Here is a 27,317-nt window from a genome sequence, read left to right on the forward strand (position 1 = left end):
AGGCATGTGCATTAGGCGGAAAGCAGAGTGTAATACAGAGGTCATTTCTTCCGGGGAGTGCTGTGGCACTGTGGGGGCACGTGGGCTGGAAACTCGTCTAATCCTAGAGTTCTTAGTTATCTTTAGGAGACTCAGTTTCCTTGCATAAATAATGGCAATTATATACAACGTGCAGAGTTGTTTTAAGGATTAAATAAGGTGTGTATGAAGATGCCAGGATGGAGCTCGTTGCAAGGGTAAATGATTGTTGATCCTAATGGACTTGAGATATAACATGTATGTGTGCACATGGTATGTATCTGATCCTTTGTTAGATTATATACCCTTCCAGAAAGAGTCACTTCTTCTACCCTCTTAATTCCTCTTCTGTAGAAGACCAGGATCAGCCAATTTGTGACCTCCCTAAGACAGATAAGGGCCAACAAGTCATACTTGTATATTCTCTGTCTGTTGCGATATTCTAATAGTCCCTGTCACATAACCCAGTTGTAGAAGCAGGAAAAGACTGGAATGCTTCTGTTCCCCGAGGTTGTTGAATCTCCTGAGTGTGGAGAAGATGATGATTTTTTTCAATATTCTAAAAAGTCTAAGAGAAATGACACATATCCCACTGATAGAAGCTCACAGTTGATCATTACTTAGATGATGCATTTGTTTGTAGATATGGCTTAGGGAAGTTATTCTTTCACTAAGGGACCTTGGTGGTGGAAAAATTAAGCTCACCGGGGCAGAGGTTAGCGCAGCCATCTTCCAGGAACCTGTCGCGGGAGTGCCTCCTGACCTGACATACTGCCACCTGACCCCAACCCGGGTCATCTGAGACTGCTGAGGGCCTCATCTAGCCACCGTGCCTTGTATCTCCCACCGCTTTGTGAAAATACGCACATGAGAATTCATCCTTAAAAGTTATCCCAAGGTCCTTGGAAGACACAAAGTATGTGTAGCCAGGAGTCTGCAGACAAAGAAAATCAAAGCAATTCAAAAAGAACAAAGGAAATGGAAAAGAACAAGAGAATAAAAGCATATGGATGAATGGAGGCTTGGAGTGAAATAGAGGGTACACATTTGTGGGAGACGAAAAAGAGGGGTTGTTTAAGAGAGGGAAAAAGTTATGTGGCTGAAACTGCAAGCAAACAGTGGGATTCTGTAAGAGAAAATTGACAGAAATCATTTCTTCTTATTCGGCTGAGAGATTTTAAGGATCAGTGAAGGAAACCTGTGGCCAGCACATGGCTGAAAGAGGCGGAGAGGGAGGATGGAGCTGTGTTGAAAAATGGGTAAAGATGTAAGGAATCAAAGAAACATAGAGGTCGTTCTAGAATCCTGATTTAAAAAAATCTTTTTAATGTTTACTTATTTTTGAGAGAGAGAGAGTGCGCAAGAGGAGGAGGGGCAGAGAGAGGAAGACACGGAATCCCAAGCAGGCTCCAGGCTCTGAGCTGTCAGCACACAGCCTGACATGGGGCTTAAATCCACGAACTGCGAGATCATGACCTGAGCCGAAGTCGGACGCTTAATCTACTGAGCCACTCCAGTGCCCCTAGAATCCTGATTTTAAAGAAACGATAGCTAATATTACTACAGGGTTAAAACATGGCCTGCAGTACAACAGTGCTGAACTGACTGCTGAGATTGTGGGCTGCTTTTCTTTTCTGCCCCTCTATAGTTTAAAGTTCTACCATGAATTTGGGTTGCTTTTACAATCAGGAGAAGAGTTGCCCCTGTAGCAGGAGGGAGCAGGAAGGAACTGAGGTAGGGACACCAGCAGTGTTGAGGACAGGGTGATGGTCAGGAAGCAATGCGAGGTGGTCAGAGCTGCCTTGGATGGTCTCACTGTGAGGATGGTGCTGGAGTGATGGAGCCACTGGCCTTGACCAAGGAAGGGAACAGACTAGAAGGAGGATGTCTCGCTAAGGCCCACTGCAGCCGTCCTTTGACTCTAAGGCTTAGTGCGTAATCAGGTTGCCACCTTTTTATTTTCCAGGAATTCGAAATCCATTGGAATGCTCTTCTCACCTCTCCTTTCCCTGGGAGCATGTTTTCATTTCATCTCCCTTGGATTTACAGCTGGTTCGATGGGCTGAGCGTTTGGCCAGTTCCCACCTTCACTACTCCAAGCTCTGAAGGGCTCTACTCGCCCAGACTGAGAAGGTTTCGATGCCAGAAGAGGCCACAGTGCTTGTAGATTTCTTCCCTCTCATTTAAGAGCGTGCGATATTGTAGGTGGATACTGAGGCAGAGTAAGAATGCCCCCAGTCAAAACTTGTGCCACCTAACTGGCCCGGGTGAGCTTGGCCAAGCTACTTAACCTGTAAAGTTCTTGATTTCACTCTTTTGAAAAATAATGGCCCTTGGGGCGCCTGGGTGGCGCAGTCGGTTAAGCGTCCGACTTCAGCCAGGTCACGATCTCGCGGTCCGGGAGTTCGAGCCCCGCGTCGGGCTCTGGGCTGATGGCTCAGAGCCTGGAGCCTGTTTCCGATTCTGTGTCTCCCTCTCTCTTTGCCCCTCCCCCATTCATGCTCTGTCTCTCTCTGTCCCAAAAATAAATAAACGTTGAAAAAAAAAATTTTTTAAAAAAGAAAAATAATGGCCCTTGAATGGATTGGAGTAGCTAAAGGTATCTGCCCAATCCTAAAATAACCTGATGCATCATTTATTAACTCCTTTACGTGTACATGGCTTGCCAAATGTTAGTTTTAGAATTTAGGATTCTCATAGACAAAGCCCATACCATGATGAGGGTCAGCTATCCCTACCACAGTGCCCAGCACACTCCCTTTTGTAAAATTAAATGTTCAAAACTTGAGATGAAATTCGCATAAGACAGAATTAACCATTTTGAAGTGTATAATTCAGTGGCATTTAGTACTTCCACTCACACTGTCTTTTCAAAGTGTTAGAAGAACAGTCACTTGGGTGGGTTCCATTTTGTTGTAATAACGAAATGCTGCACTGCGCCTCCATGCTTGCTTAGCCTCTTGTGAGCTCACGTGCAGGAAATTCTCTAGGTCTGGGTTCCTGGGTCACGCGATCTACAAATGTGCTTTCCGTTGAGTGTATATTGCTAAACCCCTCTGTCAAATGGTCACCACTTGCATTTCCATGGCAGCGGCTACGGTTCCCATTTCTGCTCCTCCTCCCCATATCTGGGGGCAGGGGCGATGAGGGGGTGGGGTGGGACGGGGTATGGATGCCACAGAACAGGTAAAAGTAGCAAACTAGCTCTATCAGCATCAGCATGGAGAGATCTCAGGAACATCATGGTGCATGAAAAAGGCAAGTTGTGGGGCACAAAAGGATTGCGGGGGAACTGAGTTCTATCTGAAATATTTTATTCCTTTGATTAAAACATACTTGAAGGGAATAAAACAAAATACTGACAAATATTTCTAAGTGGGGGGGGGGAATGGGAGTATTTGATATATCGTTCCCAAGACTTTGTTGCATTAAAAAAAATCCTCAATTAAACGTTGTGGCGGGGGGGAGGAGGGGGAACCTGATGTGCGGATTCCCAAAATATACTGGATAACATTTTTTTTGAGCAGCTTCCAAATTTGGATTCACTTTTCCCCATGCAGAAATTCATATTAGTGGAGCCAGCTAGCCTTCCCTTGTGAACATTGTTTTAAAGTAGATAAAATATCAAGGAATTTTGGAAGTTCTTATTTTTAGCCAGGAAAATGAAAAATTTCCACAGCATGTAAAATAAGTGCTCGAGTCGAAGCCTGCCTGGTTGGCTCCACCTAGCTATGATCACGTCTAAGAACCTTTTTCCAAAGCTATTCTGGGCCTGGGGTGGGGGAGGTGACTCACTGGGTCCCTCCCTCACCCCAGCCCCTATCTGTTTATTCAGGTGAAATCAGGTGAAAATGAACCTTAATGGCAGCTTTGGGAGGGAGGAGAACTCAGAGACTAAGAGACCCCGAGAGAAGCCTGAGACCAGGGATGATGACAGTCATGTGGGTGACACGCTGGCTTCTTAATTAGCGTCAACCACAATTTGCGGAGCACCCATTTTCCAGGAACAACACTAGCGTTCACAGTTGCCAGAAAGGAAGCATTTAGAGCGAGCATTTGCAATATTTGTTATCTTCTTTTTTTCATAAGGGTAAAAATCTCATGCCTACTTTAAAGGCTATCTGAACTGTTAAAATAAATAAAAGCGTATAAATAAAAAGAGATCACACATGCCCCATACCTAGTTGAGAATCTGGGTTCTAAACTGAAGCTCCAGGACTGCCTTGAAAGTCCTGGGTCTTGGGCAAATCTGGAGTTGAAGCCTGATCTGACCATACATAAGCTGTAGACCTCAAGGGAGCTCCTCGGCTTCTCTCAGCTTCAATCCCCTACTCTGGAAAGGTGATGACACCTGCGACTTAGGGCTGCTTTGCAGATTCTGTGAGGCAGTTAGTTCCACTGCTAGTTTAAAAAAAACAACAACAACAATCATGAAAACTTTAATCTGGATAACAGCCTTGGGAAGTAGCCTAACCCCTTCCCCCCATTTTATAGATAAGAATACTGAGGCCCAGACACACTGTTCAGCAAGTTACTTGACCTAATTACAGAGCTGGGCTAACCTCCTGGTCCTGTCTGGGCCAGGCGCCTTTCACTGCACCCGCCCTGGCCGAGTGTCCGCGGCTGAGCAGGAGATCTAGCGTTACCTTCTCCCCTGCCTGAGTCTCTGAGCGGCTCAAAACAGCATCTAGAGTGATCTGCCTCATGCGGTTCCCCAGGACCCCTGGGTCTAATTTCCTTAGCACTAGTCAAGTGAGTATACTATATTAACCAGCTGTTGTGTGTTCTGTCGACTGGGCTGTAAGCTTTCCGAGAAGCAACCAAGTCTCCTAGTCCTTCTCAACAAGCCATTAGCCTCAGAGAAACAGGTGGTGTTTCCTGTGAGAGACTTTTAATGGAGACCTTTCCTGTGTAATCTCAGGTTAGCTTTCGAGTTTTACCACCCTGATTTTTACCAGCATGTCTCCCTCCCTCCCTCCCTCCCTCTCTCTCTCTCTCTCTCTCTCTCTCTCTGTCACACACACACACACACACACACACACACACACACAGCAACTACATAGACTTTACTATCTGTTCCCCTCAACCCCTTAGCAGTTTGTGCTCTCAAGTTACTGACCCTCTCAGCCTCAGCTTCCTGACTCATAAAGATGTGAATATTTGCCCTCAATGTTTGATGGATCAAAATAAAATGAGATGCCGCATGGGAAAGCGTTCTGCAAACTTTAAGGCATAACTCTGACTCCTATGGTCCAGCATGAACTGATTCCTTTCTCAAATGAGGTTAGGACTGTGTCTTCCGTTCTTTTAAAGCATTTCTCAGCAGACCCACCTGGCTGCCTCAGCAGAGACAGAACCAAATGGGCCCACATTCAAAAAAGGAGGAAAAACCTGTGTATCCGTGCTGAAGCATTCACTGAGTTTCTAGCACTTTTAAGGTAAATCTCTATTGGGTTCAAACAAAACTCATTCCAGGAGACCTCGAATCTTCACTCTCACAAGTTTCCAGCAATAGAATCTTAGTCAAGTTACTTGATGTGTCTGAGCTTCGGTTTCTTTATTTAAAAAAATGTGACGAGGGGCACCCGGGTGGCTCAATTGGTTAAGTGTTCGACTTCGGCTCAGGTCACCATCTCACAGTTTGTTGAGTTTGAGCCCCGTGTTGAGCTCTGTGCTGACAGCTCAGAGCCTGGAACCTGCTTCAGATTCTGTGTCTCCCACTGTCTGTCCCTTCCCTTCTTGTACTCTCCCTCAAAAATAAATATATAAACATTTAAAAAAATGTGATGATATTTGCCTCACTGGGTTATTATGTCAAACGAGGACACATTACGGTAGGCAGTGGAAGCATGTGACCTTTCCCTCTCCCCTTTGCACTTTTCTCTTCTTTCTTTTTACCCTCCTAAACTTCCGGGCCTCAACTTGCTTTTCCATGAAATGGGGATAATAATACCCGACCTACGCAGCTTATAGGGTTGCTGTGGGACAATGCAATAAAAGCCGAGCTAGGGGTTTGAAAGTGGTGACGTGTAGTATAAACACCTGTGTGGAGTTATTCTTGGGACTGCTGACCTTGAACTGATGAGTGTGCTGGTCCTCGTGGGCCCGGGCTGTTGTGTTTAGCGGCCACATTTAGCAGGTCACTTAACCAGCTTCTCTTACTGCTCTGCCCGAGGCTCCTGATGCTCTCATAGCTACCTCTGGTGCCCTGCAACCCCTGTCACTCACATGCCTTGCTCCCTTCTGTCTCTCTGTCCCCCTCTGGATCACAAGTCTACCCACTGCTCTCTGGATGCAAAAAAAGGTGCCGGCCCCAATCCTGCGGGGTGTTAGAAGCCGCCTGTCACAAGACCCCTCCCCCGCATTCCCCTCATGAATAAATACTAAAAAGACTCATTATGGGTAGATAAGGAAAACAGGAAATGCTCCCCAAAGTCCCCAACAACCCACAGCATGAACTATCCCACCCCCTCCAGAGGTCACCAGCATCTTTTGCAGGGAGGCCACTAGCCCCCCATGTGGTTGAGGAGGAGCCCTTGTTGTGTCTTGGCCCCAGAGGGAACCAGCAGCCGGGAGGGCGAGCTGCACAGGCAGGGGAGCCGAGCTGCTCTATTCTGGGCACAGTTTCAAGGCCAGCTGCAGGGAGAACAAGCAGTTGCTGTGTGCCTGCAGCTGGCAGTGGTTAGGCTGGGGCTGTCCCTCACTCGGGGTATATTTAAAGAGACCCCAGCAGGCGATCATGCCAACGGGAGAAATGCACACACATTTCTGTTGGCCGGGCTCAGGCTCCGAGCCCAGCCCTGCCCTCCTTCTCTGCAGCTCTCTCCCAGGCAGTGGATTCAGAGAGGTGGGCTAGCTCCTCAGCCTCTCCCAGGTGTAGCTGGTCCCACCTGGGGACACAGAGCCCTGGCTCCTGGGCCTTTCTGCCCTCCAACTGAGCCCTGAGCTGGCCAAAAGTTCTAGGGATTAGCCCTGACCAGATCCTCCCACTCTAGGATTGGTAACCCGGCAACGGAGGGGAGAGGCAGGCAGATGAGTCAAATAGAAGCACAGAATCTCTGGCTTTGTGTTTTGTTTGTGAAAACTCCCTGCGCGCACAGGCTGCCTTCTGCAGGGAATGGTGGGGCTTTCCCACACTGCTTTAGGCCAAATGCGCCTCCTCAAAGCGGTGCCCAGGCCCAACTTGACTGCTAATTCAGGCTTAGGGACAAAGCTGGTGGGCCAGGGCGGGCCCACCCTGGCTGAACTCTTTGGCTGCCTCTTTCATTTGTTTTTCTCAAGTGAAAACAAGGCGACAGGCATGAATCCCACGGGAAGATGGTGTGGTAGCTGAGAACCATGGGCAAGGGAACCAACGGCCCGAGGACCCGCAGAGCAGAGGCAAGCTGCTGTGCATAGACCTTTGGCCTTTCAGGTGGCCGGAGACCAACGAAGCCCTCTCACAGTGGTGAAGAGACTTCTGAGGGGAATCCAGCAGGAGTAGGGTGAGCGGGTGGGAGGCGGGCAGCTTATCAACCGGGGGGGGGGAAACCTCAGGCAAACTGTGTGAGGCAGGCTGCTAAAAGTGCCAGAAGAGTTAGCGACAGGATCAGCTACGTAATTTGAGGGGCCCGGTTCAAAATGAAAAGGCAGGGCCCTTTGTTAAAAAGTTTTCAAGAATTTCAAGATGGTGACAGAAGAGCATTGAGCTGAGGGCTCTTCTGAGCAGCTGCACAGTTTGCATGCCCACGAAGCCGACCCGGGGTACCTCTGAAGTCGGCTCCTTGAAGCAGCTGTGACAGTGGGGGCGGAGCGAGCTGGGGGGGGGGTGTCTGCTCCCAGGCTTTGACCAGCTTTGGGACATTGCCTCTCCCCACCAGCAGCTTGCCTTTCTGTGCTGGCGACAACTGAGTGTTCGCCTCTCTGCGAAGGGGCAACTGCAAGGCCACAGTGGGGGCAGGGCTGAGGATGGGAATGGACCTCTAGGCCCCAGAGCCCCAAGGTTCTCTGGATGGGCCCAAAAGGGCAGGTCCGGTGGTTGGAACCCTGAGCGAGGGTGTAGAGGTGTTTGGGAATAGGATGGAGATATGACAAGTGGACTCCACTCTGGGTCACCTGTTCAGGACCCAGGGGATATGTCCTGAGGGTGTGTGTGACAGTTCAGGGGCAGAACTAAGGTCCGGAGAAGGCTTATTCCCACCTGAGGACTCACCTCCAACTCTATGTGGTCATGCAGCTTCTTGCAGGTGGCCGCAAAGGTCTCAGAGGTGCCAAATTCAAAGTACCACAGTTTGTTCTTCATCCTGCGCCACGAAGCAGAGAGCTGACTCAGTATCATGTGTTTGAAGCGGTCATGCAACACGGCTATGCTGCTGGGGCTGGGAGGCCCAAGCCCTCAGCTTTCCCCACTCCTGTGTTTTTAGCACTTGTTGATCAGATGATAGGGGTAGAGATTTTTCACCAACCGTTCCGGCAAAGAACTTAGAGAAAAACCCGTTCATTTCATAGACATCATGGCTACTCGGCTGAACCACCAACTGCTCTGAACTTCCTGGTCAGAGCAGGAGAAAGGTGTGTTTGCCTCTGGATCTGGATCAAGGGAAGGTTCTATGAAAATCAACCAGAGGCGACAAGTGACACCATTCTCTGATCATGGTCCTCTCTACTGCTAATGCAGAGGGACTTCAGGTAGAGCCCTCTCTTGGGTATAGCTGGGGTAGGAAGGGAAGATCAGACAGACTTTTGAGACTTGAGGTATATTCAGTCTTGGCACAGAGAAGAGATAGTCCTACACTAAACCCACCAACACGTGCTACTTTGTCCATGCTCTGACTGAGGGAAGCAGAATGGAGAGAATTAGACACAGATTTGCAGATAAAGTGAGAAGAGAAGAAAAAAACGGAGTTGTTTGGGAGCAAGAGTTCTCCCTCCACCACCTCTTCCTCAATTGTATTTGCTTAGGTTAGGACAATATTTCATTTAGGGGTAGATCTCGTCATTTGCTTCAAAGTAAGAGCTCAACATTTAGAGCTTTACAATTTTTCAACATCTTCTTTAGTGGGGGAAGGAAAGGGATTCCCACGTAGCTGGGGGCTTTGCGAAGTCAGATGGTGTGTCCGGACACTTGATCATTTTGATCAGATCGTCTCAGCAAGTAATGTGTCTGAAGGTATTCTATTTCCATTCCCTCCCTCCCAACTGTCATCCCATTATCAGGGGCTAGCTAAGAGAAGGGACACCTGTCCAGTTTATAAGATGGCAGATTTGGCCAGGGAAGGATTAAACAAAATCACATTTTTCTTGGCACATTCTTCTGGAAAGAGGAAGCCACCTTGTGTGCTGGTGATCCTCTATCCTCAGATTTGTGAACTAAGAGGAAAAGAGCATTCTTTGAAGGGCAGAAGGCTCTTATTTCTTCCTCGTATTCCTTGGGGCATAGCAGATGACTCTTCAGAATAACAGACAACTTTTTATCTCTGCATTTCTCAAAGAGTCTGCCTGGAATGTGAAGATGTGACTGTGTTCTTCCATTGTATGATGATTCCTAAGACCTAGTTGACGGAGCCTTTCTGACTCTACCTGTGCTTGAAAAGAAATGATAAGTAATGAGGGAAATAAGAATAGGCAAGATATAGGGAGTTACGCCTAATGTAGAAAGTCAACAGATTTGGGTATACTTGTAAGTAGACCAGTGCTACTCAACTAGTGTGCTGTAATCAGGCATGCCTGGAGTATCGATCCCCTCAGTCTTCGGGGTGGCCAAGTTGGAGCTGAGCCCCCACTGTCATACTGGGCATTCTCATCTGTATGCTAACCAAGTGCTTTTGTTTTCCACGCGTGCCACGAAATGAAAAATATTGGGAAACACTGTTCTAGATCGCTGGTTCTCTGTATGCACAGTAATGTGAATACAAATCACCTTCATTAAAATGCAACTTCTGATTCAGTTGTTCAGGACTGGGGCCTAAGAATTTTGTGTTTTCTAGCAAGCTGCTGGTGCTGGTCCAGGGAGCACACTTGGGAGCTGTGAGGATGCGGAGACCACATTTGTGGTTCTGAAACATTGGTATTCGTAAGAATTGCCTGGAGAATGCAATTAAAATGCTGCTTCTTGGGCTTCTATCTGTAGAGACTCTATGCGATAGATATGGGGCCCAGGAATATGCATTTTTATGAGTGGCCAGGGGATCATTATGTAGGTAGTCAGCTATCAGGACTTTAAGACACATTCCTCTAGATCTCAATGAAATGGCAATCAAGGAACAGGACAGACGGATTAAGCCTGACAGGATTCTTCAGGGAGGATTAAATGAGGGCCAGTGCCTTTCAATAGACAATGATGGCGAAAGCCCCATGACAGGAAAAACACAGATTGTCATAAATGTCAAGGTTGAGCATTCCTCTCCAGCAGCGAAAGCATCTCTGTAGCCAAGAGACCTGCATTGTGATTCCATTTTCAAATATCACTTCTGGTCTGAATCATGACTTTTGAAAGTTATTGCCAGGAGATTTAGGGTTTTAATAAAAATTTCCGGAAGCCACCAGCTATTTTTGCCCAGAAGTGGCTCTTCTGATAATCTAATAAGGTTAAGAGGTCATGGTTAGGTCAGTGTAGCAGAATGACTGAGAGGATCAAACAGACCACTCATCTCCTGCTGGTAAGATGTCCATTGCTGCCTGTGTAATCTTTGGCAAGTGTTACGCCTTAGTTTCCTCATCTGTAAGATGGCGATAATAAAAAGATGTGCTTCAGAGGGTGAGAAGATTAAATCACTTTGCAAGTGATTGCAAAGCACTTCACATAATGCTTACTGCATAGCAAGCTCACCAAGAACATTAGTCGCTTACATACTGGCTATTAATTCAGTGTCTTGAGTTGGCATGTTTGGATAACATAGTAGGGCAAAAATGACAGATCAGATTGGGTGGCTGTAAATATTATATGTGCAAATTTTTCTAGGACAAAAAAATGTGTGATCATATTTGTTGGATCATGTCTTGACGTTTAGTTATAAACATGTTCTCCACATGTTTATTCTGATAGATTTTTCTGGAGTTATAGACCATACTCTAATCCTTGGCTAATTATCTTGCCTGGTCCCACAACATCCAAAGACGTGATGTTGATTATGAATATGCTTCTGAGAAAGTGAATGGTGTGACAAAATATTTATCAATTCGAGAAATTCATTGTGCCGGGGCACCTGGGTGGCTCAGTTGGGTAAGCATCCAACTCTTGATTTCTGCTCAGGTCATGATCTCATGGTTCGTGAGCTCGAGCCCTGGATCAGGCTCTGTGCCGATGGTGTGTAGCCTGCTTGGGATTCTCTGTCTCCCTCCCTTTCTTCCCCTCCCCCACTGGCTCTCGCTCTCTTTCAAAACAGATAAACATTAAAAAAAAAAACAGAGAGAGAGAGAGAATATAAGCTTCATGAAAGCAGGGATTAAAAAAAAAAAAAAGAAAGTCATTGTGCCAGAACTAGATGGGGGTGTACTAGGTACACTGAAGATAAAACACTGCACTATGAGTGTTTTGGGTGAGCCAGGCACCTGGGAAGGACAGACAGGGAAAAAGCTCACACAGTTGTGGGCTAAGCCCTAAGCACTGGGAGTACCTAGGAAGAAGGACATCCAATTCTTGGGCCAGGGGCAATCAGAGAAAGCAATCCAGGGGCGTGATGGCAAGGTTGAGTTCTGAAGAATGTGGAAGAGAACAGGGAAGGTGGAGGAAGAGCACTCCAGGAAGAGGAAGAAGCCCAGGCAATGGCACAGGGCAAGAGAGAACATAAACTTGCTACAGATGCCCTGGAGCCCAAGGTGGGTGGGTTGGTGATTGGCCAGGTAAGGCTAGAGAGGCAGACAGGAGCACATTTGTGAAGGCTGAGAATGCCATGCTTAGGTGTTCGGGCTTTATCTTTAAGTCTACAGTGTGTCATGGAACATCCTTAAGTGAGGCTGCTGGCGAGGGTTTGGGGGTGCGGGGTGGCAGTAATGACCTGATCAAATCTGTGCTTTTTAAAAATCACTCTGTCCCAAGTGTGGAGAGCGGCTTAGAAGGGCTGGGTACAGACCGGAGGCCCAGAGAGTAGTTTTCAGGTGGTGTAGAACAGAACAGAATTGGGAAGGCCAAGGAACAAAGGCAGTGACAGGAGAGTTATGGAGAAGAGAGTGCATTCACCAGCTAAAATTTAGGAGGTAGAACTGACAGAGCTGATTGGTTGTGAAGAGTGAATGAGAAAGAATGGTCACAGTGAAGTCCAGATTTTTACCTTAGCATGACATGGCAGGTGCCATTCACTGAGAGAGGGACGGAGGAAATCAATTCTCCGGTGGCAGCCCCCTTTGCAATTGAAGGACAGCACTTTTGTGTTTTGGCCTATCTATCCATGCATCCATCCATAGAACATCTGTTGAGCCATACTATGGGTGAGGCACTGTGTAAGCTTTGGAGGTAAGTGATGAATAAGGGTCTCTGGCCTCACAGAGCTTACATTCTTTGAATAGCTTCACCGAGACACTAACATTTGAACATTTAAACACAGAAGACTATGTGTCCAAAATTTAAGAGCTTTTACTTCTTTTTTAACCCAGGCACGGTTTAGTTAGAAGTGAATACATTCCATTCCCATGGCCTATACCCATGGCCGCTAAACATTTTACATATGCCATCTCTTTCAAGTCTCTGAAGAACCCTGCGGGGTAGATACTATTGCTACAAGTAAGGAAATTAAGATCTGGGGAAGATAAATAACTTGTCTACGGTTGCAAAGTGAGTTAGCGCAGAGCGGGACCCAACCCTGTCTGTGCCCCGCTACCCTGCCCCTGTATCATAGCATGCTTTTGCAAACTCTGTGGTGTGGTGGTGTGTGTTCCTATTGCCCTTACTAGATTGCTGTGGTTCTCCTTCACCAGCTTGTTAAATGCGTGTACTTGGGGACCTGGGGTGTTAGTGGTTACATTCCATCCTAGGAGATACTGCCTGATGCAGAGTGTCAGGCCCTCACAGCTCCCAGTGGCCAGGGGAGTTCTAGAGGAGTTTGCATTGAATCTGTCATAGGAAGCTCCTGGTTTTGAATCTACACAGAGAGTCAGGGAGACCAGAACTGATCCTAGTAAAGCCACAAGCTCCTTGGACACCCTGTACATTTCCTTCTCTCAGCTCACCTGGAAATGGGGCAGGGGCAGTGCCCTTGAACCATCCCCAGCAGAGTGGAACAGGGAATGTTAGAAGGCAAACCAGTTTAGGAGACATGTAATATCATCTAGAACAGGTCTTGGTCTATGGACGGCCCTCCTCCTCTAACCACATTAAGTTTGTTGACTGAATGTTGCCAATGTCCTCTCAGTAATCAAAACACTCTCTTCATAATGAAGCTCACTTATCTGGTTAATCAGAAAAATAGACACTAGCCTTCATTTGAGATCATCTAAAGGGAAATTATTTTGGTTGTTTCAATCCTAGCCACCAAAATGGTTGAAAGTACGAAGGCAGAGGCCATGGGGGTAGAGATGGAGAAAGGAAGAGCCTGCTACTGGGACAACGGTAAAGGTGCCTCCCAGAACCCTGCCTAATTGAGGTCAACCATTAATGGCGGGCCCTGAGGTGGAGCTTGGCTTCAAGCCAGGTGACATAACACAAAACTTTTCTTTATATATGTTGGCGTGTTGTTGCCGAGAATTTCACCAGTAGGCTTATCTGAGGCAGGGTTCCCTGCAGGTTCCTGGTTGCCCCTTTTCTCCACCTTCATAAGATCAGGAAGGAAACCAAACTCCCAGCCTATTTTCATTGCATACCAAGACACCAGGTGAGCAGTAACCAGGATTCTTAGGTTCTGTCTACACTGTCAGAGCAGATCTGTGTAGCATGGAGGGCTGACGGGTTTCTTGTTGATCTGGAACCAGGCTTTGGCCTTTTGATTCTGTACTCTGCTAAGCATTTCACATATATTATCTCTTTTTGGTCTCAGGAGAACTCTATGAAGAGGTACTGTTGCTCCCAATAAAAATTTCACAGATCGATGTATGCATTCTCCTTTGCCTCGTCTTCCCTTTTCTCCTTTTCCTTGATCAGCACCAGCACTTTCCCAAAGCCTTTGGTAAAACCCTGTAGGCATGTGATACTCTACAATTTGTAGCCCCTATCCCACCTTGCCAACCAGAGTCTGAATGCCAGTGTGCCGCCTTCTCTTTTGAAGATGTCTCCCCAGACACCTTACTGTCAGTTGGATGGTTATGGCACCAGTTTCTGTCTGTTTCACCTTTAGTTGTACAAGAACATGCATTTGGTGTTCTGCCACTTACTGGCTAGGTGAGTGACTTAAGTTCTTTGAAGCTTCGTTTCTTGTATGAAATGGGAATATTGTTTTCTACCCAACAAAGTTGTGAAGCTCATGTGGCAAATATAGAGCACCAAGCAGTGTTTAATGCATGGTAAGTACTCACTAACTGTTCTTTCTTGTTGCTAGGAGATGCAATCACCGGGAGACTCATTCCCCTACTGCTGCAAGAGTAGGGGCAGGAGTAGGGTGGGGGGTGGGGGTCTACCCCAGGCAGCCACTATATTTGAAGAAAATGAAGCTAACCGTGTTTTTAATGACTTCTGGAATGTTTTTTCTGCATCTCTCTTCCTGAGTTTTTTTTGGCTCATCATGTCTTTCCTTCTCATAATCACCTTTTAGCTGGAGATGACTAATCCTTAACCAGTTATCCTGAGGCTGGTTTCCATGTCCAAGAAATTCCTGGGTTCACTGTCAGGCTCTAAACTACCCAGCTGAGCCCGTGCTTGAGGCAGAAGAACCCTTGTCTGGGCTTCAGGGGCCTCTCAGTCACATAGAGGAGAGGCAAACAGCAGCAGTGACACCGTGGGTTGATTCTATTTTTGGGTTTTCTTAATCTCCCCCCACCCCCCGTTTTATAAGAAAATAACATCAATTGCACACTGGTAAGTTGAGTCTTTTCATTTGACAGATAAGGGTGAAATGAGACTAATTAAAAAACGTTCTTTAGTATTTGTCAGCAATTTTGAGCTAGATTCAGTCATGATCCTGACAGCCTATGAATAGCCTGTTTTCAAGGATATCCACAAGTAAAACCAAGCTAGCTGCTGGGCATTTTTACCAGCAAAGGCAATGAGCTTCTGACGGCCCTTTTCTGATAATATAGGAAGTTTTAAGGGCAATAGACTTTTGAAGTCATGAAAACATGAAAACATTTCTTTGGGCTTAGAAGGCTACAAAGAGGACACTACAGCTATTTCTAGAAATAGGAGCCCTTGAAGTGATGGTATTCCTCTTTGTGGTTTGGACTTTGATAATCAGGTTCCCTGAGTGGGTCATGACTCAAACAGTCAGTCAGGCCTTCTTTGTCAGTCTTGTGAAACAGATGCTACCCACAAGATGGTGTTCTGTGTTGTGTGGAGGGGGGTGGACTGATGTGGTAGAGGGTGTGCTGGGCCAGTAGGCAGGAGGTCTGCCTTGCCGCCCTAGTTCTCATACACACTGGCACGTGACACCATGGCTTACTCAGGATGTCCTGGCCTCAGTTTCCTCATTATAACGAAGGGCTGATTCCTAAGGTTTCTCCAAGCTCCCTGAACAATGCAAGATGACACAACACGGGATAGGGTGAGAGAACCCAGGTGCTCCACGCTGTCGCCATGCAGGGGTGTGGACCCAAGTATTGCCAGAACTGCCATCTTTTAAAGAGAAGCCAGAAATACGCGTTTTTATGTAAAATCTGATTATTAGAGGTGGCAATGAGTTCCATTTTTCAAAAGGCCAAAAACACACCTGGGGAAAACTATGCCATGTCAACAGGCTACTTTACTACATTCATTCTAAATTTTCATAAGGTTCAGCTCAACTACAACACAAGGCAAATAATTTCAGTTAATTTACCCTTATGGGTCTGTTGAGTTACTGGTGGCACTATTGCTACCACTACTGAAGACAGTAGACTAGTGTCAGGTGACTAAGGCAAATGATAATCTAGCAAAATCAAGCAGATGGGATAGCCACACAGAAAGAGCAAATGCAATTTGAGTTGAATTATAATTGAATGATGAACGTTAGTAATAATAGCGAGAATACTTTATCTGTTAACATTTTACACTATTTGAATTCCAAGTTTAGTAATGGTGTTAACTACAGTTTAGATCAAAGGAAGGTTTAAAAAAAAAAAAAAAAAAAGGAGCCGAGGCAGGTGGGCTTGGTTCTAAGGCCAGGATATTAAGTCCTATAAGGGGCCCGTGACCGTTACCTCACAGGTGCTTCAGAGGCCATCTGTGTCACCCGCACACCCAGCTGCCCTGGCCCATCAGAAAGCTTGTCACCACATCTAATCCAGCCTGCATGCTGTCCCCTGTTCTCACTGCTCACTGGAATGGGTACTCCATGACCCTCAGGCACGGAGCTGTGGATGGAAGAATCTTTTCCAAGAGGGGGCAGTGGCCCCTCTAGTATAAGGGAAAGTGAGCCCCCAGCAATCAGGAAGGAGGCTTTATAAATAGCTGTTTTTGTTCTCTGAGTGTGACTCTTGTGCCCACTGTTCCTGCCAACAGATTTGTCTTGGCTCAGTGTATTTCAGCTTCAAGGGGCAAGGTATTTGCTGGCTATTTTCCACACTGGGGATCATGGCACTCAGAAAAATCTAGGGTGGTGAACAGATTGGAGCACTGGTGACCGGAGACTAGGAGGGGGTGGGCAGAAATGTGGGGAACAAAAAAGAGGGAAGAGCTCAAGAAAGGAGCTAAAGAAAACAGAAAGGCCAACAAAGGAGGAAGAACTTGCCTGGAATGTATTTTATAATACAAATATGGAATCCTCTTAATAACCTCTGAAGACACTTAACTCATTTTCATGTGTAAAAAATTACCTGTAAAATCACAGATGACAGATCGTTTGCACTTAAGGGGTCTTTGGGGTCCGGGGATTCCCAGCCAGAAGATCACAGGTTCCAAGGAATCTTCCAAAGTATGAAAGGAGTCCATGAGTTGCTGTCAACATTTCTTAATGTGAAATAGTATTTGTGCATTTACTCATAATGAAGACTGCACAGGCTCACCAGTGGGTTAAAATTTTTTGCCATGGAATGGAAATAAACCAATTACATTGGTCACCTCTTGGTAACCAGAGGCACTGATTGAATAGTAAATGGATGTTGCCAAATAATAAAAATGGGAAAACAAATTATTACTTGAAACAGCTTTATGGCTGACAGAAATCTTATTCAATATGGCACCCATGGTGGAGAGTGATGAGGAATGAATAAGAATAGTGCACTATGTGATGGTAAAAGGGTACATGCAGAACTGCTAGTCCATACCAGCTCTGGATGGCGGTTCTCTTCTAAGGCAGAGCAGCCTTCTCATGGTACAGATTAGGAAGCTGAGACCAGTCCTTGGTAATCCACTGGCTGGAATCCAAGGCCCAGCTCCCAACTTCTAGTCCTTGTTTGTCCCTTACCTTTCCACCTGCCCTGGCTTCTGTTGCTATGCCCTGGATACATCTGAGAGAAGTGGAAAAGTCAGCCAGAGGCACAGGGGCTCACGACTGCAAAGCTGCTGACCATTCTCCGTTGTGTTTGTGGGCTGGCTTTATTCACATCTGGCACGGCCAAGAGACTGCAACTCTCTGGTTGCTCAGAGCCCCGTGGCATTCTTCTCCACAGAGTCTCTGGTCTGGGCCTCCTTATTGGCCTCCTCTCTCCATTCTTGTCCTAGCATAACAAAGGGCCAAACCCACTGGGCAGCCTCTCCACCATTTCAATGGAGTCTGGGGTCCAGAGCATCTACCCCTTCTGTACGGAGACCCTTCTCTTTCACACAAGACATTGTGTTTCCATGGAGTATGGACATATTTTCCTTTGGTAAGCTCTCCCCATTTCTGTCTGGCACCTGACAAAGTCTCTGCCTAAGGGCAGGACTCCAGCACGAAGCCTGACAAAGTCTGGGATCTGATCCTCCCCCAGCGCAGACCCAAGGACACGTGTGTGTGTGTGTGTGTGTGTGTGTGTGTGTGTGTGTGTGTGCATGTGCAGGCATACACCCAGGCCAAGACAGGGAGGCTTTTCTGATACTGTTACCGAGCATGCTCACAGGTATGGCCTCTCTGACGCAGCGGGGTCTCTAGAGTCCCCAGAGCCCTACTTGATATCTGCCACAGTGATGTGAATGCCACCATGTGGTCCTGCCACTTTGGGGGTGACCCTCAGGAGCGACAGCTGGTGAGGCAGCTAGGGTTTTTCTCTCCTGAGGGGCCTGAGTCTCTGGAGTGTTTTTCCAATCAGTATCTGTCCTTGCCAAGAGAACATTGCTCCCTTCCCCCCTCCAAAAAATAAAATAAAATATTAAAAATCGCACAGAGTTTGGCTGCTTTTAGCAATCCTTTCTTCCTTTGAAGATTTATTCGTGGAATGAAAATCCCCCTCAGGCTGATTTGGCTGGCGCTAGAGGGCTCTAAATAAGCTTGCCCTCTCAGAAAGCAAAGTCAAATACCTGGACAAAAAGAAATCATGCACCCGGAGGGAAAGGGGCAAAGGCAGGTGGGGATGTGTGTGTCTAAGGTTCTGTAATGATTGCTTAGCTGTTGTGTGCCTTTTTGACTCCGAACTATGCTTTACTAGCATTCACACATCCATCAGCAAGGGAAGCTGGTCTTTGAAGGCCGGGTGAGGACAGTTAAGGCCCAGGTGGGCGAGGATGGCTGGTTACAACATAAGCCCCCAACACCTAGAAAAGGCAGGCCACTTTGCCTCTGAGCTCGTGCTGAGGAAGGCCACTTCCTGGGTCCCCACCAACTAAGGCCAGAAACTAGAAACCATCCGGGTGAGCAGAGGAAGGCCCCAGAAACAGGTCCACCCCCGCACCCTACTATGATTGCCAGGTGGGTCCCTGAGAGAGACAGCAGAACTCTGCCTTGAGAATCATCTCCATCTGTTGAGAATCATCTCTGTCTCCACTTTCCCAGTGTTTATCGTGTGCTAGAACTGCGCTTGCTGTTTTACAAACCAAAGGGTCCCTCATGTGGTCCTCCCATCTACCCTCTGTGGTGGGTACTCTGGTGGTTGTTCTGTAGACGCGTTTGAGACTGTAGTTCCTTGAAAATACAAAGCTACACTGGAATGGCATCCTAGTATCTGAAGTGATGAATGCGCCTGCTCGCCCCTCTCTCTCCCACAACCAGCCTTTCTGAACATGAGGCCGTGCCAGATTTCTGATAGGTCAGGTTACAAAAGTTCCTTGGTTAAGCCAGTTGTTTGTCACTCTGAGCACATTTCCCCATAGAAACAATGTTATGTTGAGATTGGGTTCCCAGGCTAAGCTACAAGAGCCAATTAACCCATTATGTATCGAGTTTTGGGAGACAGCTTGGCAGAACAGACGCAGCTTTGGTTAGAAGCCAGAAAGGCCTGAGTTCAAGCCACAGGTCAGTCACTTACTTGCCATGTAGTCTGGGGCAAGTCATTTAGTCTCTGTGCCATCGTTGCTTCATCTTGCATTGGGATATTATCTACCTTGCAGGGCTGTTGGGAATACTAACTGAGAACGGGTCATATGACACGCCATCGAATAATGGCACAACTGAACTCCACGGCCACGTATAAAACTGGCTTTGTGGCCTCGTGAGTTCGGAGTTCCAACTTGAAATATAAGTGGTGCACCTTTCTTGTCAAATTTGGATTGGAGGACTCTTTCCTGGGAAAGGGACATGGTGACTCTTGTGCCCTCAAATCCCTGGTGACCACCCTAGAGTTCTTATCGGAATGGGGCTGGAGGTGCCAGAGGAAGTGGGAAATAGCAGAGGTAGGGAGGTGAGTCGGGGCACAGCGTAAGTACGCATCGTATTTCTTCCTTCTGTTATAAAACTGCATGATGATCTGGTTACTTCTTCCTAAGTTTCCTGTGCCTTCCATACCACCAACCAGCTGGACACCTCCTGGTCAGAGTTAAATACGGACTAACTAGCTCCCTCCTGGCTTCCTCTACCTTTTAAGTCATGAAAATGTTAGCAAGGGAAGCCAACGATTCATTAGATGGGGCAGATGCCTGGATAAATACCCCCTTCCCATCCCTATTTCTTCTTCTTCCTGTGCCAGTTTTCAAAATCTTAACTAGGAAAGCATCAGCCAGAGCCTCACTCTGCCTGAGAAGACTGTAGTATATACACTGCCAGCAAAATCCTTTCTATTTTGCCCTTTAGAAAAGCTCATCCATATGCTCTCGGCTTTGCTTCCACTCTGATGTTTGTGACTTCTGATACTTGTGTATGCACTCCTAACACCCACTGCAGTGGCTGTGATCATGTGAACCTGTCACCCTCACAAGCATAGCATTCTGCTTGCATGTTCGATCCTAACGAATCTCCATGGTCTCGGAGATCATGCCCGCTCCCCTGAGAAACCCAACCTGCTTGCTCTGCCCCCTCACTGTGCAATTGGCAAATGTGTCCCCACTGTGGATGTGACCCCGCTGCTCCTCCCTGCCAGTTCCTCGGGAGAACTGCTTGGCACCTCCTCTGCCAGGCTTCTTATTTCTAGCTCACACCTGCTGCCCCTCCGTGGGCTGTGATTTTAGAGTTTCATTTGAACATTCTACTTTATCCCCTTTAAATCGCATTTGAAAGCGCTCCTGTTTGGTCCTCAAGTCTCTGGCCAAAAATATTCCTCTTGGTTTATGTGACAAGCTCCTGATTCCTGGCCAGGGGCCTGTCATTCCAGCATCGAGATCCATGGTCCAGGAGAACAGTCATTCTCAGATCGGCTACAGAGCAGCTCTGTGTTCCCCATACATGCCTGTTTCTTCTAAAATTAGGACTCATGGCTGAGGAAGAGACTTCAGCATCACCTCTGACCCACGTCCCTTAGTTTCCTACCTGAGACACCAAAGTCACTAGCAATACTGACCAGGATTCTTCTGGATGTGTTATTTGCTTCCCACACCCACAGGCATGAGGGAGAAATAGTCTATGGGTTATGTGAGTATGTGCACTCCTTTTGGTCTCTAATGCAGGGGTTTCACCGAAGTGAATTCAGCAAAATACTGATTTCAGATGATTGCTCTGGGGTAGGGGAGTTCTATGGTCACATAAATTTGGGAAACTAAATATCTTGCTTTTGCAGGGTCTCAGTAGGTTAGAATCTATATTAAAGGCTCTGTAATATCATACAGAAAAGAAATACAATAAACCTGGAATTTCCCAAGTGTATTTGATGATCGTCCTCCTGTGAGTTTCCTTTTCACATTCCATGGAATGCACGTTAACCAATGCTACTTTGATACACGCTTGAAGCAGACAACCTGAGAAGCTACTTTATTGGCTCTCGTGAAACCTCATGATGAGTCTGTTGGCTGTCCTGCTTTCCCTTCTCCGTAAGGTCCAAGTCTATTCTCCTTGGGTACAGTCTCATACTTTAATTTTTTCTCCCAAATAGGGATGGGGCATTTCCTCTTTATTTCCATGTCATATCTATCTATTGGTCAGACTCTGACTTTGCTTTATGTTCTCTTTGACCTTCTGAGTCCCTTTTCTTTCTGGATCATTTCTTTTAGGGCATCTAGAAACCCTTCATCAATGCAAAGACACTGATCTCTTAAGCTTCCTGAAGCCCATTCATTTGCTCCTGTGGTAGGAGACCAATTTATATGTGCAGTACCAGTAATTTGTGACCAAGGTCAAGCAAGAAAAATAAATAATAATTGTCCTTCACCACATCCCTAGGTATATTTCTTAAGCATCACTGTGACAACTTGGAGGCCCATGGATCTTATGAGGCCAGGAAAGGTGTTCATTTGACTTGCACTGTGGTTTTTAAAATTGGAAGCTTTAAAGATTATACACACACCTGGATCCCAGCTTCTCTTGAGAAATCAGATTTATTAATACTTGGGTAGCTTTCCAACCTAGCAGCAATTGGCTGGAGCTGAGTGCTGGCTGCTTCCATTATACAGGGCACATACTCTCCAGTTTTCCAGAGTCCCCACCACTCCTGACAGCCTCACGCTCTCTCAATTCCCTCACTTACATTAACTGCCTGGCCTCTGTTGCCATTTGGATTTGTGACCCCTCACAGAGACCTTTGTAGTTTCCTCCTGGACATTTTCCTAAGAGCTGCCTCAAATCTGTCTTCCCCACTTCCTTCCCCACCTGATTCTTCACATCTGAGCTGCTCGTGCCTTTGGTTATGAGTCCTAATAGGTATCTAATGCCAAGGACTGAGGCTTGGTATTTACACTGATCATGTACACAGAAATAAAATATCGCCCCAAGTCCACCTCTTCTGGAGAAAAACTATTTTCAGTTGTTTTGTGTTTATAGGTCAGGCACAACATGGTAGGTTTATCAACTATTTGAAAATCACAGAACATCAGGTAATGAACTTGTCCTTTAACTACTGAAGAAGGAGCTTAAGCTCATGTTTACCTTTCCCCTTAATTTTCCACTTTGCACAAATGATGGTTATTATGAATGCTACCATTCTATCAAGTCTTGATTATTAAGGGACAAATTACCCAGTCCTCAAATCTCTTTTTTTCTAACTCATTGGCTTATTGTTAACTGCTTCATTTTTCTTTAGTGTAGTTATCGCTAGTTTGGTGGAGAGCAAGATTGTAAGTACAAATCATGAACCAGGCCATTAGCTCAAATCCGAGGGTGTCCTGTTGTATTATCTTTACCTCAACCCTGCACATGTCTGCAGAAAGTCTGATGATGAGCACCTCTATTCTCCTCCCTGCTCAAGTCCAGGGACAGGTGATATAGAAGAGGAAAGGGACAACCTGATTACTTAGAATGCTAATTAATAGGACTGTTTTGATAGCTCCAATAAAGGTTTCACTAAGACTTAACAGTTTGGGGTTTTAATTCACTCACAGTGTTCTTACCACCTTTTGCCCAGTGGTAATCCCAAGCTAGAGATTACAGACACACTTTCAGCCCATTGAGTTCAAAGGCAAGGTAAGGCACTTGGCTTGATTGGCACTTTGGAATGCTCTCCAAAAAGGTCCACTTTCGAGATTAAAGGGACTCTTCATTTAACAGAATAGAAGACATCTCGTTACTAGACAATGAGGAATTTCAATCTAAGTGTAGGTTCAATAAACATGACTATTTAGCAATTATTTAAGTCCCTGATGCTTTAGCAATCTGAGGGTATAAGTGCCTTCTTGGAATGAGGAGAGCCTCTCTTTCATTGAAGAGCATTAGAAGCTAGGGAAAATACTTTCTTAGTGAAAGGTGAAGTGGTAAAGCCAAAAGAAAAAGGAAATTAAACACTCCTACAATCTTCAAAGTAGAGATCTATAATCTTCAAAGTAGAGATGTGATGATCCCTCTCGCAGGGGTGTTTACAGAAGGATGCTTACTCTGGGAAGAGGGTAAAACCTCAAGTCCTGTCCAAAGCTTGGAGTCTGTAACTTATTATTACAGATAAGAGTCTTTATCACTTTACACTGGAATGAGAGAGTCTACAGTGTACTTGCTTATGTACTGCTGCATGTTCTTACAAATTCCCATCATAATCAACAGCATGACACCAACACCTTGAAGATTTCAAATCCATTCATTTATCTACTCTAATTCTCAAAAGCATCACCTGAGATAATTGTAATTTCCATTTTACACACCGGGAAGTTAAAGAATCAGAGAAGTGAGTGACCTTCCCAAGGACAGAGAATAAGTAAGAGAAAGGGTGGGAGCTAAAACTCAGTCCTTCCGACTTTGGATGCAGTGAAAGAAGCCTAGTTATTAGTATCTACATTTCATGGAAGGGGAACACAGCCTAACATATGGAGTTGTAAAGCCATTTGCCCAGGGTTTCTGAAGAGATAATATACTTATTTCATCAGCGAGTTACTGAGTTTCCTGAGGAGTACAGAAAAAGGCTGCTTTCACAATTTCATCTGGCCAAGTAACAGATGCATTAGAATTGTCTTTAGTAAATGTTGATTTAAATGAAGGATTAAAATTAATCACTCAAATATTTCTTGAGAATACCTATTGTTTTTCAATGGCTTTTTAATAAAACAGGTGCAAATATGAAAAGTTTAAGGAAAATATATCAGACTGAATATGCTAATCACACCAGCTCTACATGTAAAGATGGATGCTGGTTTATCACAGAGATGCTCCTAATGCAAAAGGATGATAATTCTCCAAGGTTCTAATTAGTCAGTATAACAGAGGGATAATAAACTCTGATATTTTTTTCTTTGGAGATAAAAACAAAAAGCATTCCAAGCTAAATTAAAAAAATTTTTTTAATGTTTATTTATTTTTGAGAGAGAGAGAGAGAGAGAGAGAGAGAGCGAGCACAAGCAGGGGAAGGGCAGAGAGAGAGGGAGACAAAGAATCCGTAGCAGGCTCCAGGCTCCAAGCTGTTAGCACAGAGCTGACGCAGAGACCCACAAACCCACAAACCATGAGATCATGACCTGAGCCTAAGTCTGACACTTAACCGACTGAGCCACCTATGCTAAATTTAAAGGCCACCCGAGCCAACGTCTGCATGAGAGAATCTGAGGAACAGAGAATGACATCTGGAATTTTTGTCAATATGGATTTCTACTTCCACAACCTAACAGCGTGCTTCACCGTTCAGGGCTTGTGACACAAAGCTCCGTGGTTGGTTTCCACAGTTTTTCAGGCCCTTTGACGTACGAACTCCCTTAGATTAGCAGAACTGATTCTTGTTCCCTCTCTCCTGACAGCCCTCTTCCTTCTGTCTCCCTGAGGATTATCTTCTCTGTCTCTGGGTCTCTCTCTGACCTAACACCCTGTACACCCATACATTTCAGTATAAAGTTCCCCCTGTTTCTAGGAGCCCTGAAATTTTGGCTCTGGAAATACTTCAAAAGATAATTCACTCCCTCACTGACCTATTCAAAAAGTATTTGCTGACTGACTCCCTTCCCATCCACTCACTCACCTGTAGGATAAAGTGCAAACTCCTGTGCAGAATGTTGAGATCCTGCCACAGCGCTCTCCCACCTGCCTTTCCACCTCACCTCAGAACCATCAGCCCCTCTCCTCACATCCAGGGTCCTCTCACCCCTTTGCCCAGCCTGCATCTCTCCTCCTAGCATGCACCCAGCTCCTTCTTTACTCAGGGCATTCCCATTTTTCTCTCAATCTCACACTCAAATAGAACCTTCCTTCTGAAGTCTAATCCCACTTTCTCAGTTAGGTGCTTTCACAACACTCATTATTCTTGTCTCCATGTTAAAACAAAGCCTGCCATATTAGATTTCCTTCTTTTGTGAGGGCTTGAGGGAGGGTTAGTGTGGTTGGTTAAACTGTCTTCTCCAAGAAGCTTTGTTGAAGTCCTAACCCCAGCACTGGTGAATGTGACTGTATTTGAAAATAGGGTCTTTGCAGATGTAATCAAGTTAAGATGATGTCATACTGGATTAGGGTGGGCCCAATCCAATCACTGGTGTCCTTATAAGAAGAGAGGAATCTGACAGAGACACAGAGATACAGAAGGAGGATGCATGTGAAGACGAAGGCAGAGACTGGAGTTTTGCAGCTACAAGCCAAGGAATGCCAAGAATTCCTGGCAACCACCAGAAGCAAGAAGAGAGGTATGGAACAGATTCTCCCTCAGAGCCTGGGAAGGAACCAATCCTGCTGACGCCTTGATTTCAGACTTTTAGCCTCCAGAATTGTGGAAGAATCAATTTCTGTTGTTGGAAGCCACCCAGTTTGTGGTCATATGTCATGGCAGCCTTAGGAAACGAATACAGTTGGTGATAGCTTCTGTACAAGCTCATCTTCCCAACTAGCCCATGGGCTGCTGGAAATAGGGGCTGTGGTAATCCATATTTCCTCAGTCCCTGCACAATACTGACACCAAATAGATGCTCAACACGTCTGGGCCAAATGAGGGAACATGCGCAGCAGCATTCTTCTGCTTTTTAGGTCAGTGGATCCCCAAAAACGGTTCACTTCTCTGAGTGAGCAAGCTTAGGAATGAGGTGGAGAAAGAACAGTGTAGCCTCAGAACAACGACGGATAGAAGACAAGGAGGAAAAAATCAAAGTGGGGAAAAAATGTATCAAAAACCTTGTAGGTGGATTGTAAGAGAAAGTGGAGGCCAGGGCTGGGGTTGGTCAGGGAGGGAGTGTTTCGAATATTTTGGACTGTATTTGGAAACAAGCAATAGGTGATGATTAGGCCCCAGAAGGAGATGCCATACTAGACTGAGGAGTTAAGGGCAGAGTGGGCCAGGGGAGAGCAGTGGAGCAAGCAAACGATAAGGCTGGACTGGTGTTTGGGAGATGTTTATAAAGGGTCCCAAAGGCAAGGCAGGCGACTTTAAATTCTATAAAATGGGGCATGGATTGTGACAGCAGGTGCTTGTGCAACAGAAACAGGATAGACACATGGGCAGCTACCAAACTGGGGGCCTGAGAAGAAAGAGCATCGAGATGGCCAGGGGGCTGCTGAGGCAATCCTTAGCGGGGGCATCGTGGGGACCAGCTGGGAGCTGAGGAACAAATAGGAGGCAAAGGTCTCCTAGGGGACACCCCAGTTGCTTGTTGGGCGGGAAGCAGAGGACTCTCGTTTGGTGGGTACAATACGCTCACCCCTGGGGCTCAGAGAAGATGGTGCGTTTGTCATCCCAGATGAATGAGTCTGGCTTCTGTTTTTAGAAACCCTTTGCAAGATACTCCATAACTTCTCTCAATAACTCATTTTAGCCTTTAATGGGTCTCCAGGCCAGGAGATTCTTCCTTTCACCCAAAATAGCAATTCCTCACTTGAGAAGCACATTTCCCCCCCTCTCATTCTTTTCTGAGCCGAGATGAAAAGTAAGAAGGTGTGGTCAGTATTTCCTGTTGTGAGTCCTTCACACACTTGAGGCCAAGTCCCAACACATTCTCTGCTCCTCCTCTCCAAAAAACAAAACAAAACAAAATATATTTTGGTTTACTGAAGGTTTTCTCATGGGGCCGCTCATTGTCTCCGTGGTCCTTCTCTAGTCTCTTGCTTGGGTGCTTCCTTGGTCACGGGCACCAACCTGGGCATGCAGAGATGCAGGGAAGAGCCGCAGTAAAAACGGAGGCTTCAGAGTCAGACGGAGGTTTTAATAGCAGCTCCCCTGTTACCTAGTTGTATGTTCTTGAGCAAGCTGCATCACCTCCCTGAGCCTCCATTTTCTCATCTGTACAAGGGATCCATAATATTCACCTTATACTTGGAGAGCTGTGCCAGTTAAAAGTAAAGTGTACATGAAATGCCTGAAAACATTCAATAAACGATGGCTCCCACCGTCGGTGTAGGCTGGAGCCATCCTGATAACATCGGGAAAAACCACCCTTCAAG

The 27,317-nt window shown here is 46.1% G+C and overlaps 1 protein-coding gene across 11 annotated transcripts in view; it reads right to left on the reverse strand.

Moving 5' to 3' along the window:
- The window catches only part of DGKG (diacylglycerol kinase gamma), a 216,274-nt gene that overhangs the window by 60,469 nt on the left and 128,488 nt on the right, over positions 1-27,317 (reverse strand). For all 11 annotated transcript variants that reach the window (XR_015240176.1, XR_015240177.1, XR_015240173.1 and 8 more), the window contains one exon: positions 8,210-8,300. Coding sequence is in view for 1 of the 11 variants with exons in the window: in XM_025913893.2 (XP_025769678.1) it covers positions 8,210-8,300 (91 nt within the window). In the remaining 10 variants the exon portion in view is untranslated. The remainder of the gene's footprint in view (positions 1-8,209; positions 8,301-27,317) is intronic.

This window comes from Puma concolor, chromosome C2, assembly GCF_028749965.1.
Source record: "Puma concolor isolate L17-30 chromosome C2, mPumCon1.1.hap2, whole genome shotgun sequence".
Taxonomy (NCBI): Eukaryota; Metazoa; Chordata; class Mammalia; order Carnivora; family Felidae; genus Puma; species Puma concolor.